Raw genomic sequence first — 18,059 nt, forward strand, 5'->3', positions numbered from 1 at the left:
ATTGCAGTAATTACTGCATTTAAAGGAATCTTTGGTTACTATGATGCTCAACTGCCATAATGAATACTGTGTAATCTGATACAGACTTCAAAAACTCTTCCTCTATTTGTAATGAAATTCTTCTTTTCTTAATTGATTAATCTTAATCTTTCTTATTCTTTTTCCCCATATTTCAATTTCTTCTCTTTTTTTAAGTTTTTCTCTTGTATTTATTTTTGGCTGCACTGGATCTTTGATGCTGTGCATGGACTTTTCTCTGCTTGTGGCGAGTGGGGCCTGCTCTTCGGTTGCGGTGCTCAGGCTTCCCAATGCAGCAGCTTCTCTTGCTGAGGAACACAAGCCCTTGGGCACGCTGACTTCAATAGTTGTGGCGCACAGGCTTAGTTGCCCTGCAGCATTGTGGAATCTTACCTTCTTGGTCCAGGGATGGAACCCTTGTCTTCTGCTTTGGCAGATGGATTCTTAACCACTAGACCACCAGGGAAGTCCTCCAACTTCTTTTCTTTACCTTCTCCTCTGCCACTTTCCCAGGCCCTCAGCATTTTTCTTCACGGGCCCAGCTTCCTGAAGAAAGAGTTGGTGGAATCCCATCTTTATTCTCTTCTTCTTTTTGTTTATTCCTTCAGTTACTTACTAAAAATTTCTTAGTTTCTAATATTAACTGAAATGCAAGTACAAATAAGTATGGTTCCTGCACTCTGGAAGCTCATTCTTTACTTGAGGACACAGACCCAGCAGATAAATTTCCTTAGGCACTTTTACAGTGACAGAGGAGCAACAGTAGAGAGGAACGTGTGTAGACTCCACCCCCAGAGTCAAACAGCCAACTTTGGGTTCTACTTAGCAACAGAGCAGTGAGAAAATTTCTCACCCATTGAGCTTCATTTTTCTCCACTGTATATTGTCATCCTGCATATTTAACTTGTATGTAGAAGTACATCATGAGAAACACTGGGCTGGAAGAAGCACAAGCTGGAATCAAGATTGCCGGGAGAAATATCAATCCTCAGATATGCAGATGACACCACCCTTATGGCAGAAAGTGAAGAGGAACTAAAAAGCCTCTTAATGAAAGTGAAAGAGGAGAGTAAAAAAGTTGGCTTAAAGCTCAACATTGAGAAAACTAAGATCATGGCATCCAGTCCCATTACTTCATGGCAAATAGATGGGGAAACAGTGGCAGACTTTATTTTTGGGGGCTCCAAAATCACTGCAGATGCTGATTGCAGCCATGAAATTAAAAGATGCTTACTCCTTGGAAGGAAAGTTATGACCAACCTAGATAGCATATTAAAAAGCAGAGACATTACTTTGTTAACAAAGGTCCTTCTAGTCAAAGCCATGGTTTTTCCAGTGGTCATGTATGGATGTGAGAGTTGGACTATAAAGAAAACTGAGTGCTGAACAATTGATGCTTTTGAAATGTGGTGTCGGAAAAGACTCTTGAGAGTCTGGAGATCCAGCCGGTCCATCCTAAAGGAGATCAGTCCTGGGTGTTCATTGAAAGGACTGATGTTGAAGCTGAAACTCCAATACTTTGGCCACCTGATGCGAAGAGCTGACTCATTTGAAAAGACCCTGATGCTGGGAAAGATTGAGGGCAGGAGGAGAAGGGGACAACAGAGGATGAGATGGTTAGATGGCATCACCGACTCAATGGACATGAGTTTGAGTGAATTCCAGGAGTTGGTGATGGACAGGGAGGCCTGGTGTGCTGCAGTTCATGGGGTTACAAAGAGTCGGACACGACTGAGCAACTGAACTGAACTTTCTCCACTGTAAAATGGTGATAATTTCTTCTTAACTAGATGGTTGTATGGTTTAATAAGATAATGTGTGTGTGTGATGCTCCAGAACGTCAAAGATATCAAAAGGGTTGCTACTGCATAGCTGTTATTGCTAAAACTTTGATTATTGACTCAGGGAGCCAAAGAGAGGTTGCTCAGAGAATGACATTTGAACATTCAGAATCTCTGTCTTTCATCTCTTAGGCAGGTTAATGGGCATTTCTGAATCGGAACAGTTTGAGAAGTAGGTATCAAAAGCATGCCTGGGCAGTACTTTGGTGTTACTGTGATTGGAATCAGTTTTTTTGTTTTCATTTAGGTGTTTTTCTTTTTAAAGGCAACTCAGCAGTCTTATATATCTGTAGTGGAATTTGATTCTCAAGGGTCAAATATGTATGTTTTTCAGGTAGTTCTTCCAACATTTATTCTTGAAAGAAGATCTCTTTTAGAAATGTATGCAGACTTTTTTGCTCATCCGGACCTGTTTGTGAGGTATTTGACTTGATACAGTGCTTCTACTTTTTTAAAGATGTTACTCATTACCTTTCTGCCTTTGTAGGATAGATTCTTTTGCCTTTCAAATGTTCTGAGGAAAAAATTCATTGAATATGGTTATCTGGTGCTGATATTGTTAGGCAACCAAGTTGAACACCTTAAAAAATCTTGAACACCTATTAATAAGGTAGCCAGTATTTACAGAACTTTTTTTGATCTAGGAATTCGCTGTCAAATTATTGACACTACATCCTGATGAAGTTCAGTTATTTGAGTTTAACAAACTTTTCTAAAGCACTTGTTTTTGTCAACACTTTATTATGAGCTGGAAAGGGAAAGAGTTGCAGTGTCTGCATTTGAGGAGTTTATAGTCCAGTGTCCAGATTACAGACTGATTCATAAATTTTAAGTACAAAGATTGCAGTATTAGATATATGTGTAAAGGACAGGGGTAATCTAAAGGTGGGATTGATTTATGAGGAGGTGAGTGAGCTGGAGAAGACTCTTGAGAGTCCCTTGGACTGCAGAGAGATCCAACCAGTCCATTCTAAAGGAGATCAATCCTGGGTGTTCATTGGAAGGACTGATGCTAAAGCTGAAACTGCAATACTTTGGCCACCTCATGCGACGAGTTGACTTGCTGGAAAAGACTCTGATGCTGGGAGGGATTGGGGGCGGGAGGAGACGGGGACGACAGAGAATGAGATGGCTGGATGGCATCACCGACTCTGTGGACATGAGTTTGAGTGAACTCCGGGAGTTGGTGATGGACAGGGAGGCCTGGCGTGCTGTGATTCATGGGGTTGCAAAGAGTCGGACACAACGGAGCGACTGAACTGAACTGAGTTCACATTGCTTTTCACTGGTAGCAGAAGCATTTTCTTTGTAACAGGATGTTCTAACATGTCTTCTCTGATTGCATTCCTTGACCTGGGACTGTGATTTACTAAAGCTTGATACAAATCACCGAAGTTTCACAGTGGGTGGGCATGTTGGATGACACTGATACGTAACTTCTTAATGAGGTTTTTAAGAGACTCATTTAACCAGTTCCCAAAGGGCAGAAATTAAATATGGCATTGTTTAAATTCATACAAAGTTGAACAAAGAAAATGTAAGCCTTTATTGATAACATAGAAAGTACCAGTTATTCCTTATATATAGATTTGAGGTTTAAGGATAATTTTTATGTATGAGAATTTAGGTCTCTAGAAGGAACCATTTAAAAAATACAGAAATGCTGCTAAAACACCAATAAATATGATTAAGTGTAATTCTAAAAATTCTAACTCTCCCAAAAAGGAGGAAAGGAAATAGAACAAAGAATAAAGGAGCCAAATAGAAAACAAATGCCATGATGATAGAGTTAAACTCCGCTATATTCATAGTACATTAAATGTGAATATCATATATATTATACTCCATTTAAGAGAACAGTGATTTTAAGACTGGATTTTTTAAAAAAAAAAAAGCAAGATTTTCATCTGTACTCTGTTTGCAAGAGAGAGACTTTAAATATGTAAAGACATTGATTGGTTTAAGTCAAAGGATGGACAAAGACATACCATGCAAAACACTAAGCATAACAAAGCTGGTGTTGCTGTATTAGTATCAGACAAAAAATACTTTTTAAGGTAAGAAATATTACCAGAGATAAGTAGGGATATTTCATATGATGAGTCAATTTATCAAGAATAAATAATCCTAAATATGTAAAACAGCTTCAGACTATATGCAGCAAAAATTGACTGAAGGAAGAAATAGACAAATACACAATCATGGTTGGAAATTCCTCCCTCAGGAATTGATTGAACAGCAGGCACCTCTCCCCACCCCTCTGAGAATCAGTGGGACTATGGAAGATCTAGTTAACCTTTCTAAAACATTACCAAACACTATAACAGTCTTTCTAAGTGCACGTGGAACATTCATCAAGATAAATCATATACTAGGAAGACTTAATAAATTTAAAATAATTGGAACCATATGGAATATCCACTGATCTTTGAAGAATTAAATTAGAAATCAATAACACAGATATATCCAGAAAATCTCCAACTGTTTTTCAATTAAACAGTGCACTAACAAGTATGAAGTTATGGAAAAAGCAAAACTAATGGTACTGGAAACCAGAAACAGTGTTTGCCTCAGGGTTAAGGTGTAGGGATTGCTTGATAGGAGGATGGGGAAACCTGGGGGTAATGGAAATGTTCTGTATCTTGATTGTATGTCATTATTTAAATACAATCAAGATACAGAACATTTCCATTACACCCAAGATTAATTAAATGGATATATGCATTTTTCAGATATGTGAAACCAAACAATTAAGATTGGTATGTTTGATTATGTATATTATACTTCAGTTTTAAAAAGGAGCTGAGGTAGTTACTGGTCCTCGGTCCTCTCAGCCTGGCTTAGGATGTGGACCATGCTGAGGGGTACTGTCAAAAAATAGGGTGTTAAATTTTCTTTCTTCCTTGCAGTATTAGTGACCAGAAGGATGCCAGAGACCGAATGGTTCAGGTTGTGAAATGGTATCTCTCAGCCTTTCACGCAGGAAGGAAAGGATCGGTTGCCAAAAAGCCATACAACCCCATTTTGGGCGAAATCTTTCAGTGTCACTGGACATTACCAAATGATACTGAAGAGAATGCGGTGAGTTCTCCACTGATGTTTTTAATTATCATAGTACTTAGTTCTTAATGTACTGATTCAAGATTTCACTTTATTTGGGGGCAGATGATAGTGGTAAAGGCACTGATTAAAAGATGTTTACCACCCATAGAAGAACAATGTTGTTGGGTCAGCATATTTTGAATATAGTGAGCAATGGAAAAGAGTGGTGCAAGATGAGGATAGAAATTGAGAAAGATCATGCAAAGTCCTCATGGACCATAAGGATAAGTTTAGGGCTTATCAAGAACTCATTTTTGTAATGAAAAGGTCATTATGATTATTTTGTGGCAAATGAATTGGAAAGGGGCAAAAATAGAAGCAAGGAAACCATTGAGGAGACACTGGCATTATTCCAGGAGAATAGTTGATTCCAGTTATATTTTGGAGCCAGAGCTGTGACATTGGGGGAGGTAAGTTAGAGAATCCTTGCATGTGGGCTGGTGCTATTTACTACAAAGGGAAAGATTGGATTTGGGGAGGGAAAAGTCTAGAACTCCAATTTGAAATATAACGTATGGGGAGTCTCTTAGACATGTAAGTGGACTGTCAAATAGGGAGTTAGAATTTTAAGAGTCTGGAGTTCAAGGGATGAAAAAATAAGCCCATAGGCCACAGTAGTTGGCACATAACAATCTCTCAGTGAATGTAACTCTCCATAGTTTTCCCTTTCTGAATGATGCATTACATGTAGTTCTGCTTCCCAGGCGGCCTCTGGAGAAGGAAATGGCACCCAAGTCCAGTATTCTTCCCTGGGAATTCCCATGGACAGAGGAGCCTAACAGGCTACAATCCATGCAGCCGCAAAAAGTCACACACGACTGAGCAGCTGAGCACACACACACTAAAGACACAAGCAATACGTGTCTGTTGTGATAAGCACCTGTTCTGTGCCAGGCTTGGCCCTAAGTTCGGCACATGATCCTTGCCTTCATGCATGTCTTAGACTTATACAAAGCAGTCATTCCAATAGTGTAATTAAGTGCTGCGAGAAAAGTATATATGAGATGCTTTGTGAGTGTAGAGGAGAGAGCATTTAATCACCTTATGAGGCAGAGACTACAGTTACTAGATTCTCTGCATGTTGTTTGTTTCCACATCAAAAGAAAATGTTCTGTTTGCTTGCAGGAGCTAGTTTCAGAAGGACCAGTTCCCTGGGTTTCCAAGAATAGTGTAACATTTGTGGCTGAGCAGGTTTCTCATCATCCACCCAGTAAGTGACAGAGCTCCTCAGCTACATTCACTTTCAAACTGTTGTCTAAAGAGGGTCATAGGAAGCTCCATAATTGAGGTCTCTGCACTGTCCTCATGTTTAATGGCTACCTGTGTCTTCCCAGACCTGTGAAGATTGGTTCCTCATATCTGTTCCTGGTATAAGTTCCAAAGACTCTGTTAGCTTTACTGATTAATGTAAAAACAAGGGATTTGGGAAGCCAACCTTTAATGCTTCTAAAGGCATCTTTCACATCATGAGCTGTGCTGTAGCGATCTCAGCAACTCTGAAGACAGTTCATATAAAACAGGTGTAGTTTCAGTATGGTATGTTCCTGGCACCGTGGAAAGAATGCATGTCTTCCTGTGTTACTTGCTGGATGTCATGTTAAGACTGATTATACTGTATGGGTCCAGGTTTGGGCTGGGGCAGCAACATGCTTGTTTTTAAGCCCTGGGATTGGCCTCATGGTTCAGGAAGTTCCTCCCCATGTGGTCCTGAACAGTGGCTTGCACTGGGGGAAACAGGGTGTAAAGGGCAGGTGGGTAATTCCTGACCATGTTCAAGGATGTTCTTTGATAGGTAAAGGATTTTCCCCATGCAGCCAGTTGTTTCTCTGGGTTAAGGGAGTTGGGGGTGGAGGGCACGTATGTTTATGGTGTGTATGTTTATAAATAAAATCTATATAGTGCACTAACTGAAACAATTTCTCTTCAGTTTCAGCCTTTTATGCTGAGTGTTTTAATAAGAAGATACAATTCAATGCTCATATCTGGACCAAATCAAAATTCCTTGGGATGTCAATTGGGGTGCACAACATAGGGCAGGGTAAGTCTGTGGGCTTTGGGTGGACTACAGTGTAAATGGGAGAACTCTATGTCATTCTTATATGTGCTGGACATCTGTCTGGTAAGAGGAAATGACCCCAGAAAGTCAGGCTGGATGTCATTGTGTGCAGGGAAGCAAGTGTGTTCGGGGTGAGAGCCAGGTTGAGATGCAAGAGTGGTTATCCCTAAACTGAATGGAGATTCCATCAGCTGCTTATCTGAGATTCCATCCCTTCTCTCCACAGGCTGTGTCTCGTGTCTAGAGCATGACGAACATTACATTCTCACATTCCCCAACGGTTACGGCAGGCAAGTAGAGCTGGTCCATTCCTCTGATGCGCAAGCAGTAGACCCTGATGTTCTTTAAGTTGTGCCCCTCCTTTCTTTCCTCTTAACTGTCAGCCTTACTGAAACTTTTGATTTTGCAGGTCTATCCTCACAGTGCCCTGGGTGGAACTAGGCGGAGAATGCAATATTAATTGTTCCAAAACTGGCTATAGTGCAAATATCGTCTTCCACACTAAACCTTTCTATGGGGGCAAGAAGCACAGAATTACTGCTGAGATTTTGTAGGTATTTTGTTTTTCTGCTACGATGCTCCTTCTGCATCTCTAAAATAAGTTTTCCTTTTGTCTTGAACTATAACTTCCATCAAGAATTGACCATTTTTAATGGTCCTGTCTTTGTAAACTTATTTTACATGCTGTTTCACATCTCTTCCTAAAATCCCATCTTAGAAGGAGACCTAAGAACAATCTGAGGTCACTGGTAGGATTTCCTTCCTAGGAACCTGACTTGCAAATAGGAAACTTGAGTCTTCCTGGATCTCCTTGCTAACCCAGATTATGTATGCCTAACTCATTATTGCTGGATTGGACCATGAGCTTGTCCATACAGTAGACCCTGTGACGCCCACTGTAGTGTCTCAAAGCCCTTATAGTCCTTGTTTTTTTGTGTGCCTTTGCTGGGGAAAAACAGTAACCATTCTATCTTTGTTGGCTCCAGGATTAGATGAAAACGGCTGTGCTGTCCAAGTCAGTTGGGTTCAGAGCCTGCCTAGAAGGAGACCCTGCAGGGATTTCTCTGTCCTCAGAGGCCTCACTGGGAGCAGTGTTGCAGATGGCAGACACGGATTGGTTAACCAGTTTTTTAGGGAGATAATTTAATTTTGATGATGGAATCAACATCCAGAAATTTCTTGGAAGGAAGGAGGAAGGGACCATGAACAAAAGATGACGTTTACTAAGGAACACTGTAAAATCCAAAATATTACTGCAGTCAGAAAATAGGGGCAGAGCTTAGGGAGCAGCACAAGTCACCACTATAATGTGACTGCCCCCCTCAGACAGGCAGGCAGGGGGAAAAAGGATGTCCAGAACAAAGACATGGGTGGGCCTGCTTCTCAGAGTTCTTTAAAGCAACCAGCACCAATAGGAACTGCTAGCAGATTTTTTGGCTAGTCACAGTAATTTATAATAGACTGCCTTCTGAAAGAGTGCTTGGTGAGCTCCTCAGATAACATCTTAATATTATGGCCCAGCCTGAAGACGAAAGTCTGGTCTCCATCATTGTGTCCTTAAGCAAAGCCTTCCCTGACCCTCATCGTAGCAGTGTCACCCTTGATCTCCCGTGGTCGCCTGGACAGAACAGCACTTGCCACCCAGAATTTCAGTGGCAGTGTCTCCCCACTAGACTGTGAAGAGCTCAAGTTTGTAGTCTGCTGTGGTCCCAGCACCTAACATATCTCATACCCACAGTTTCTGGGATCTTGAGTCCATTAGCAGCATCTCTAGGGCATTAATTCTTGTAGTTGGCTCTGAGAAAACCAGTTTTATTAATCTGCCTTCACAAAGAAAACCAGTTTTATTAATCTACCTTTACACTTGCTCTTCTGTGTTCTGCTCTGGGTAGGTAGGCCACAAGTGACAAGATTCTTTGGTAGAGAAATTTCAATTTGAGGCTGACACAAATATACTTTAATGTTTGTTTTTGTTTTTAATGTAGTTCTCCAAATGACAAGAAGTCTTTCTGCTCAATTGAAGGGGAATGGAATGGTGTAATGTATGCAAAATACTCAACAGGGGTAAGAACATGTGTTTCGCCACTTGTTCCAGGCTTCATTGAATCATAGCCTGTCCGTTACTCTGGCTTCCTTCATCTGGAAATTTTAACCACCAAGATGAGCTCTAATGCCATCTCTTTTAAGCCAGGCCTTTTCCTTCTTCCACCTTTCCCCGGCAGTATAGGTAGTAGAATGATTTTTACTTTCCTGTCCCCTTAAATAATATATGAGAAAAGTGCTCAGAATACTTAAGATTAGGATTAGTTATTTAGCTAGTCCAAGAGATTACATCCCAATCATATTACATCCCCACACATAGCCACATTGAAAATATGTTTTTACCAAGACTTAAACAATTTAGGCTTTAGATTGCATATGGAACTCATTGTGTACATCACTAACATATTGTGGGATTTCATTATTAAATCTGTTAATGGGAAGAGTTGACTTTTTCTCTTAGAACAATGTGAACAATAAAACATCTACCTACCTTTTCTGTTTTCTAGGAAAATGTAGTTTTTATAGATACCAAGAAGTTGCCTATAATTAAGAAGAAAGTAAGGAAGCTGGAAGATCAGAATGAGTACGAATCCCGCTGGTAAGGAGACAGTGTAACTAGAGTTGTTGCAGCAGTGCATTTGCTGTTGGCCAGGCATAGGTGCAGGGCCAGGTTGTAGACTGCATAGCAGGGTGTAGCAGAGCACAGCTGGAGTCTGAATGCCTGGGTTCATACCGTGCTCCACCTCTTGCACTGTAACCCTGACTGTAAGCTAACCTGTCTTTGCATTCTTTCCTGAAATGGGAACCACCTCAGCATTGCTATGAGAACTAAATGAGATATACATGGAGCCTGCTTATGATGCTTGACATATAAGTATCAAGTGGGTGTTGGCTTATCACCATCTTTGTAGATTATCTGTATATAGGGATATAGATATATCTCAAAACATCTTTAGGTCTTAAAAAACTTAAAAACTTGAAAGAATAAACAGTCTTATTTGCCTGGACTGCCTGTTCATAGTTGTAAGTGGAAATCTATAGACCTTTATGCTCTGCTGCTCACACAAGGGGATCTTAGGATGGCTACTTTTCTAATCTTTATGCGTCCTCACTTACAAAGCATTGTTTGGACCAGACTTGTCTAGTTACCATCTTCCAGGCCTTGAGAAGAAGCCAGATCTCCTCCCCGGCCCCCAACCTTAAAGCCTCTGCAATGCTTTTCTTGACCCTTATTCTCTATATTCAGACTGCTTCCCCCAGATTAATTCCAAGGGAGTCTTTTATGAAATGGAATGTCTCAGTTCCTCTCATCTCCCATTTAGTTTATTTACTATAAACCGCTGTTCCTTGAGCTTATTTACTATAAGGGACACTGACGCCCTAGAGAGGTGAACTGACAGCCCCCAGGTTACAGCGCTAGTTAGAGGTACAGCTAAAAGTAGTCTCAGTCTCAGTTGATCTTTCTCCTCTGTTGTCCCAACCATATATACAGCTTTCTGCACATGCTTTATTTCCTCCTTTGACTAGCAGTGGAATCTTCCGAGTTTGTTTCTGTTTTTTTACTCCTGTGCCAGCCTAAGCAGATTTAGTCTGTGAACTACATTTAAAGCCATTTGACTTGTACTGTTGTAATTACATTATGTTCTAGATGGCGCTAGCCTTTCATTTTCAAATTGCTAACTCCTCTCTCCACCAAGTACTTAGCATCTTCACTTCTTTTCTTTAGCCTTTGGAAGGATGTCACTTTCAACTTAAAAATCAGAGACATTGATGCAGCAACTGAAGCCAAGCATAGACTTGAAGAAAGACAAAGAGCAGAAGCCCGAGAAAGGAAGGAAAAGGAAATTCAATGGGAGACAAGGGTAAGTTTGTTTTGGGGAGCCTGCCTCGGTCTGCAAGCTGCTGTTCCCTGAGCTGTCATTCATTCATTTCAGTGAATACCAAAGTACCAAATAAGCATGGTGATAGATGAACATTCATTTCACTGTTGAGGGAGGGGGAAGCACATCAAATAATTAAAAGTATGATATAGAAGTACAAAACAAGTGTGTAACTGAATTTTCCCCCTTTCTCTAACAGTTGTTTCATGAAGATGGAGAATGCTGGGTTTATGATGAACCATTACTGAAGCGTCTCGGTGCTGCCAAGCATTAGGTTGGGAAACACAAAGTTTGCTCCTGGTTCCAGGACAGGAGGCATAATTGAGCAACAATCTTCCTTTGGGAGAACCTGTTCACTCCCTTCTTATTGCAGTGGTTCCTATCTCAGGGATACTGGACTTTCTGAGGCAGATGAACAATTAAAGCGAGCAACGCTTCCCTTTTTCCTGTCTGTGGCAGTTACAACGTTGGTTTTGGTTTGAGAAAAACTTCAGGTTTTGAAAACAAGATGTCTGCTCCTTTTCCAAATCCCACGGTATAAATCCCAGTGTTAAACTCTGCATTCTAGTACTGCTGTAGAGATATACAATACATCATGTTTCCTAGTTCATATAATCTTGGGTTCTATATATACATATATATAATATAGCTGATGCCAGATTTTTCATAAATACTCCATTTACTGTAAATATCAGTTCCTCTGAGTTGTTTTAGAAAATTTAGTGTAATGTATTAAAAATCACGTGTTAGGAAATTTCATGGTCTCACCCACAATAACTTTTATTTTGGAATTGAACTATTATTGTATCTAACTCTGGACTATGGTTTAATTATACACAATGCTTCTTAAGGCTTCATAAAGTAATTTTTCCAACCTTTTTTTTTTAATGTGCTTATTATTTTTATGATTATACTTGGACCCAGTTACTTGGCAACCTTGAATACAGGGGCTGGCTTTTTTACAGGGACTCTTCAAATAATGAAGGGGGTCCATCCATCCTGTCCTTCCTTATACTCCTCTGTTCTGTCTGTAGCCCCCACCATGCTAGTCTCGTTTTAATTGAACTCTCAAATAGTACACATAGGGCTACCAACCTTTTATCCAAAAATATTTTATTGCCTTAGAGAATCTGGGAAGAATGTTTATTTTTAGATCCCCACCCCACATTGAAACAAAATATAATAAAAAATATAATAAAAGGAATGTCACAGCAGCAAATGGCTCATTCTGAAGGGCAATAACAGAATTATCTTTATTTTTAAATACATTAAAAATAACAACACAGGTATTAGCACCTGGCATTTAGGTACTAAGAAGACACTAGTTACATAGGGCCTCTCAAGGCAGTCATACAGAACTGGATTCTCAATCTGAGAAGACCAGGACAGGCCAGGGCATCTCAAGACTGCTCCGGCAAGCTTTTTGGTTACATTTGGCCCACCCTGCTCATTTCTCTCTGCAGCTGCTATAGTAACACTCAGTTTGTTAGTCACAACGGAAGGGGAAGGGTAGTAAATCAAATTCTATGATGCCAGTGCAAAAATTCAATGGAAGCCCTAAGGCAGTAGTAGTGTAACTTCATAAAATTCAAACACTTAAATGCACAGTGCTTCAGGCCAACGAGACTGCAGTTTATTTGACTATTTTATGGTAGGGGAGAAGGTTAAGTCTTGATGTGAAACCCCTGATATCAATAATGGGGATAGTACAGTCTACCAGCAGAGGAGAAGCTGGCAGATAGGTTAGCTGCATCACGTCACAAGAAGAGTTTGAATCCTCACTGGAAGGGGTACCATCCTCTTCCAGCTCGTACTTCCCAAATCCAACAACCTGAAAAAAGCCAAAGACTTGAGGTGAGAGAGAATGCTGATCACATTTGGGCAAAGACCTAGTAGGATCTAGGACACCAACCCAAACTCAGTAAATGGGCGAGATGACAAGCCTGGAAAGGACAGAGCTACAGCTTAAGTAACGATACTCACATGAACACTGAGCATTTTACTTCCTGGTCCTCTATGGGCCTTGAACCAGTTGACTAGGTCTGATTTTGAGAATGACTTCAGTGCTTCAATCTTAATGGGAGAAGGGAAGATATGAAAGAAAGCTATAAAAAACTATATTTATGCAAAGATAGTTCTTAAACATAACACCCTAGCCAGACCTCCTTGGTTTTGCTTATTATAAGCACATTGTTTTATTTTAACATGTTTCAGCAGGCTCCCAACCTTTCGGATAAGGATACAAATGAGCCTGACATACCTTCGTGTTTCTTAGCACTGACTGACTGGCAGATAATAAGCAGGAGAGGGTAGCAGATGCTGTAACTACAGCTAAGTACTGTACATGGAGTCAAACCCATCACACCTTAGTGTCACCTCTCAGATACATGGTAAGTATTTACCCTCTGGCTTCTAATAGGAAAACTGCAGAACCTCAAGAGTTGGGTTGAATGAAGCCTCTTTGTTAAATACCCACTCTGCTTCAATGTCCTTTGGTAATTCACCACATAGGGTTATAGTATCGGAGCACTGGACTGTAGGACCCAGAACTCCTTTAAATGGAATTTATTACTTGGGGCTAGAAGTTGTCACAAAGACCTACACACAGAATCCTTAAATCTGGAGGAACTTCATAAACACCAGAAGTTCGCAATTTTAAGTAGCAGAACCTGTTTTTCTCCCAAACCTTGTAGTGAATCTGAATATATAATACAAAAATGAAAGGGGAAAAAGTTATATATATATATATATATATAAAAAACTGAATCACTTTGCAACAGAAATTAACGTAAATCAACTGTACTTCAATTTTTTAAAAAGTGGATCTGACTGAAATTGGGGGAGCAAGAGTAAGAACACCCAGCATCCTGCTCACTTGGCCACCTGAGACACTACAGTAGCCAGTCTGGAAACAAGATGTAATTTAATCACATCGAGAAATGGGCAAGTAAATAACCAACCCGAGATGAGTGCCCCCGGTCTCTCCTCCACACAATACCAATTTGCTTAGAACTGTGTCTCCTGTTAAATCAAGAGTCCCTGTCAGAGCTGTCTTACTCTGAAAACCATGTTACTACCTCATGGGCAAGGCGGTCAAAAAGATACTGCCGGGTCACCACTTCATTCCAATTCCTGTCCACCTCCTCCCCAAGATGGGTGTCCTCGCACTCCTTCAGCTTGATCAGAGCTGTGACCTGTTACCAGCAAAGAGACACTCTCAGGCATGGCATCACACAAGTATCCTCAGCACATTCAACCCTATCTGGTCCGATTGGTGATGGACCTACCAGCATGATGACAAGGGATGGAGCTAGGAAGACCTGGTCAGATTAAGGTGGGCTACAGAGCTCAAGAACCTAGCACACAGTACTGTTAAGACTAATGTCGAGGACTTGGGTGAGCCAACAAAAGACCAAGCCAGCATAATCACCTGGGTGTTGAATGCATCCTCAGTGAGGTTCTCGATCTTCTCCTCAAAGCTTGAAAGAAACTCTTCTATCTTCTTATCAACAACTTCAGAGCTAAAATAAAACATCTTCCATTAAGTCATCACTGACCAGGTCTCAAGCAGAAGGCAAAGGAGAGAACTGGGTTGAAGTCATATTTCCAGGGAAGAGGCTGAAGTGATATTCTCCCCTAAGCTGCAGGAGGGAAGTGAACAGTGAAGAACCCCCACCCCTACTCCACTTCTAGCCCAATTCCCTGGTATCCTCCTAGGAAGCAGTAGACAGCCATGCTGATCATTTCAAAGCTGACGACCAACAAGGCCTTGTACCTTGCTTGCAGCCTGAATGCTAGGTCAGGCATCTGCCTTTCCTATCCTCAGATATGCCTGAAAAGAGGAAGCAGTGGCAAGCCCTGCACCGTCACCGCTGGACTTGAGTCAAACCCACTGTAAGTCCTGGACCGGGCCATATATGAGCCACCTGCTGCAGCTGTGACTAAATGGGAAGCAAATGGTCAGGGCAAGGATGCAGACCCTGTTCTCTATGCCAAGAAAAACGACAGCTGGGCCCATCGTCCCACTTGTTTACTCACTTGTATTTGGTTGCCTGAGTCCCCACGGTGACAGAGAAGCCTAGAATCCCAGATGTGTTCCTACAAGTAGGGTAGACATGGTACCTATGGCCAGAGTGAAAAGTTCTATGAGCTCAGGTTGTCCTTGGAGGTACTAGAGAGCAGTGGGAAGGGTTTCTGCCAATCCTTACTGGACCCTAGAGGTCCTGGAAGAGGATCCATAGATGTTTACTCTTGGGTTAGGGTACCCACCCTTCTCCTGAACTGAGGACCACAGGCCAGCCTCTTCTCTTATTAATCTTGAAACCTGACCAAACTGACAGCCTGATCATAGTCCAAGATGCAAATTGCAAAAGTTTTGACACTATGACTCTACCGAGTACGACTTGGTAGGTATGACTCTTAAGGCCTGGAAGGACCAAAGAGTGCTGAGAGACTGTTCAGTCAGTACAGCTGATAGACTTAAGCCTGCAAAGTAAGCTCCAGATCTTACTTGAGCTCAGTGCTCTTGCCAGCAGACTTACCCAAGGGTCTGCTTGGTTCGAAGGAAGTCAAAACAAGGCTCTTCCATATGCATCTGTAATTCAACATACTACCAATCAGCTCAACTCCTCCCATCAGAGAAACCTCCATTTCCTCCCCCAAAAGTGTTACATGTGACCCCAGAGTCTAGCCTCCCTTCAGTTCAGTTCAGTTGCTCAGTCGTGTCCGACTCTTTGCGACCCCATGAATCACAGCACGTCAGGCCTCCCTGTCCATCACCAACTCCCGGAGTTCACTCAAACTCATGTCCATCGAGTCGGTGATGCCATCCAGCCATCTCATTCTCTGTCGTCCCCGTCTCCTCCCACCCCCAATCCCTCCCAGCATCAGAGTCTTTTCCAGTGAGTCAACTCATCGCATAAGGTGGCCAAAGTATTGGCGTTTCAGCGTTAGCATCAGTCCTTCCAATGAACACTTTACTGCCTTCTTAAATAACCCAGGCCCATTATCCTGGCTCATACTAGGTGAAAAATGCTCAACAACCAGGTCACTTACAAACCACAGATCTCTGCCCACTCCCAGGTCCCCAGCCCCCAGGTAGATAGGCCAGTCCTCACAGTGGGCCAGGGGCTCCCGAGTATTGGGACTCTCCTTTATACAACTTACCACAAGCAGCTCCATAAGAGTGTATTCTTTCAGACTCCTGGCACCTGACTGAGAGGAGAAGCTGATCAGACCAACTGAAAATACAATGGCTTACAGGGCTTTTTAAAAATAACAGCTTTTCTTGACAATCTTCAGGTTACTACCTTACTCTTCTCTTACCCCCACCCTCATATCCTCTACTGTGATACTTCCTGCCTTCCCACAAAACAGGAGTGTGTGCAGACCGGAATCACACGTGATTTGTATTCCCAGTCCTAGCTCAGAACTGCAGGCAAATATGGAATTGAGTCCACTAATCCCTGACCTGCCAGCTCTTGCCCAAAACACACCAAGGACACAACCTAAAGTCAACGACTTGCAGAGGAAGATAGGCTCTACAGACAAGCTGGACCTCTAGGCAAAGATTCAGGGCCAGAAACACAAGAAAAGGACAAGGTGACAAGTGAGGCCATGGAGCCCTGCCCAAAGTCCAGGCCAGAGATCTTCACGAGGTCAGACAGAGAAGTGACTTCCTCATGTAGAAAACCCAGGACCAAAGCAGCAGATAAAGAGCCCCAGAATTTGGGAAGTCTGAGATCAGTCTAAACAGACACAGGTCCCCATCGTCCTACAAGTGAATGGGACCAACCATAGGCTAAAGCAGTCTATGGACCAATCGAGATCAGTGCAAAGCTCTTATTTTAAGCACCATCCCATCTCTCCAGAATGCTGTGGAAAACACACAAGATTTGAAGATAGAAGGTATAAATTTGAACTCCAGCTGGTATGACCTCAGGTAAGTGAAGGACCTCAGATTTATCATACATAAAATAGAGGTGATAAATCCTCTCTCAGGTGCTTTGAAAATATCCATTATGACTCTGGAAGCCATTCTATTTACTGTGTGTTGGTTGACTATGTTTACTTCTGTCGTATTTCAAAACTGTCCTTTTAACAAACGTCCTCTTGCTCCCTGGAGTTCTGACTAGTGAATATGTAGGAATTTCCAGCCATACTTCAGTTCTGTCCCTCTGGACTAGTGGCTGGGTGATTAATAAAGCACTGTGATTGAAAAAGGATCCACTTCACTGACAGGAGCAGTTTTTAAATGTAATTGCTTCAAGGGGACACATGACCCCAAGCATAAAACCACAGAGTAACCGCAAACAGGCCTTGAAGAGCATAAGATCACTTCTCCCAGGCACTGTGGTGTCTTCACAGTGTCTTCCACCAGTCTTTAGTGTTTAAAACACAGCCATGAGGACAGCTGTGGGCAAAGGGGCCACTCACCTGGTAATACACAGTGACTTCAGAGTTGGCATCACCCCTGTTCAGAGCTCTCACTTTGCACAGGTGGTGGCCACTGGGTAGCTCCACCACCTGGAACTGCACAGGCATCTCCTGCTCCAGAGGCATGAAGTTCAACTTGCTGCAAAACAATCAGTATGGGTCACCGAGGCTGTGCCTTTATCCTCCTACTCCTGCCCCCAAAATTGAAAGTCAGGCCTTCTACACTGCCTTCTGAATAGTTTTGTTTATATAACCTCAAATAAACCTACAAGAAGCATCTCCATTACGGATTTAGTAACAACTGAATTTTGGTCTCAAGGTCCTCTTGCTTATATTAAGAACACATAACTCCTAAAGAGAAAACTCAGACCAATACTCACTCAACAACATATTTCAGGAAATCTGTAGATTCCTAGGAGGCGAAAGAGAAGAAAATAGCTATATCAGGCTCTACTGACATTAATTTCACCCCAAATCAACTAAAACCAATGTTCTAAGTACGTGGGAAGCCCTGGAATGCATTAGGAAAGCAGATAGAGTCTGTCACCTAAAATGCTGATCATTCTTTCCTGGGTTTATCATTCATTCACTGGGATTATCATTCATTGATTCAATATTGATTATGTTTGTTGAATACTAAGTGGCTCTCAACTGAAGTGGCTCCTTTTCTGTACTCCCTTGGTA

The 18,059-nt window shown here is 41.8% G+C and overlaps 2 protein-coding genes across 11 annotated transcripts in view; one reads left to right on the plus strand and one right to left on the minus strand.

Annotated features, from left to right (window-relative positions):
* The window catches only part of OSBPL9 (oxysterol binding protein like 9), a 170,106-nt gene extending 158,292 nt beyond the window's left edge, over positions 1–11,814 (plus strand). For all 9 annotated transcript variants that reach the window (XM_055401919.2, XM_055401921.2, XM_055401923.2 and 6 more), the window contains 10 exons: positions 2,194–2,279; positions 4,769–4,940; positions 6,087–6,171; positions 6,889–6,999; positions 7,244–7,307; positions 7,427–7,567; positions 9,003–9,081; positions 9,567–9,658; positions 10,787–10,922; positions 11,140–11,814. In XM_055401919.2, the coding sequence (XP_055257894.1) occupies positions 2,194–2,279; positions 4,769–4,940; positions 6,087–6,171; positions 6,889–6,999; positions 7,244–7,307; positions 7,427–7,567; positions 9,003–9,081; positions 9,567–9,658; positions 10,787–10,922; positions 11,140–11,214 (1,041 nt within the window). In that variant the 3' untranslated portion in view covers positions 11,215–11,814. The remainder of the gene's footprint in view (positions 1–2,193; positions 2,280–4,768; positions 4,941–6,086; positions 6,172–6,888; positions 7,000–7,243; positions 7,308–7,426; positions 7,568–9,002; positions 9,082–9,566; positions 9,659–10,786; positions 10,923–11,139) is intronic.
* Positions 11,815–12,036: 222 nt separating this feature from the next.
* NRDC (nardilysin convertase) overlaps positions 12,037–18,059 on the minus strand; it is a 112,592-nt gene continuing 106,569 nt past the window's right edge. For both annotated transcript variants that reach the window (XM_055401917.2, XM_055401916.2), the window contains 9 exons: positions 17,756–17,787; positions 17,376–17,514; positions 16,107–16,154; positions 15,482–15,534; positions 14,979–15,062; positions 14,371–14,461; positions 14,018–14,134; positions 12,924–13,013; positions 12,037–12,771 (listed from right to left, as the gene is read on the minus strand). In XM_055401917.2, the coding sequence (XP_055257892.1) occupies positions 12,574–12,771; positions 12,924–13,013; positions 14,018–14,134; positions 14,371–14,461; positions 14,979–15,062; positions 15,482–15,534; positions 16,107–16,154; positions 17,376–17,514; positions 17,756–17,787 (852 nt within the window). In that variant the 3' untranslated portion in view covers positions 12,037–12,573. The remainder of the gene's footprint in view (positions 12,772–12,923; positions 13,014–14,017; positions 14,135–14,370; positions 14,462–14,978; positions 15,063–15,481; positions 15,535–16,106; positions 16,155–17,375; positions 17,515–17,755; positions 17,788–18,059) is intronic.

Source organism: Moschus berezovskii, chromosome 4, assembly GCF_049115385.1.
Source record: "Moschus berezovskii isolate FMDL1 chromosome 4, NW_MosBer_1.0, whole genome shotgun sequence".
Taxonomy (NCBI): domain Eukaryota; kingdom Metazoa; phylum Chordata; class Mammalia; order Artiodactyla; family Moschidae; genus Moschus; species Moschus berezovskii.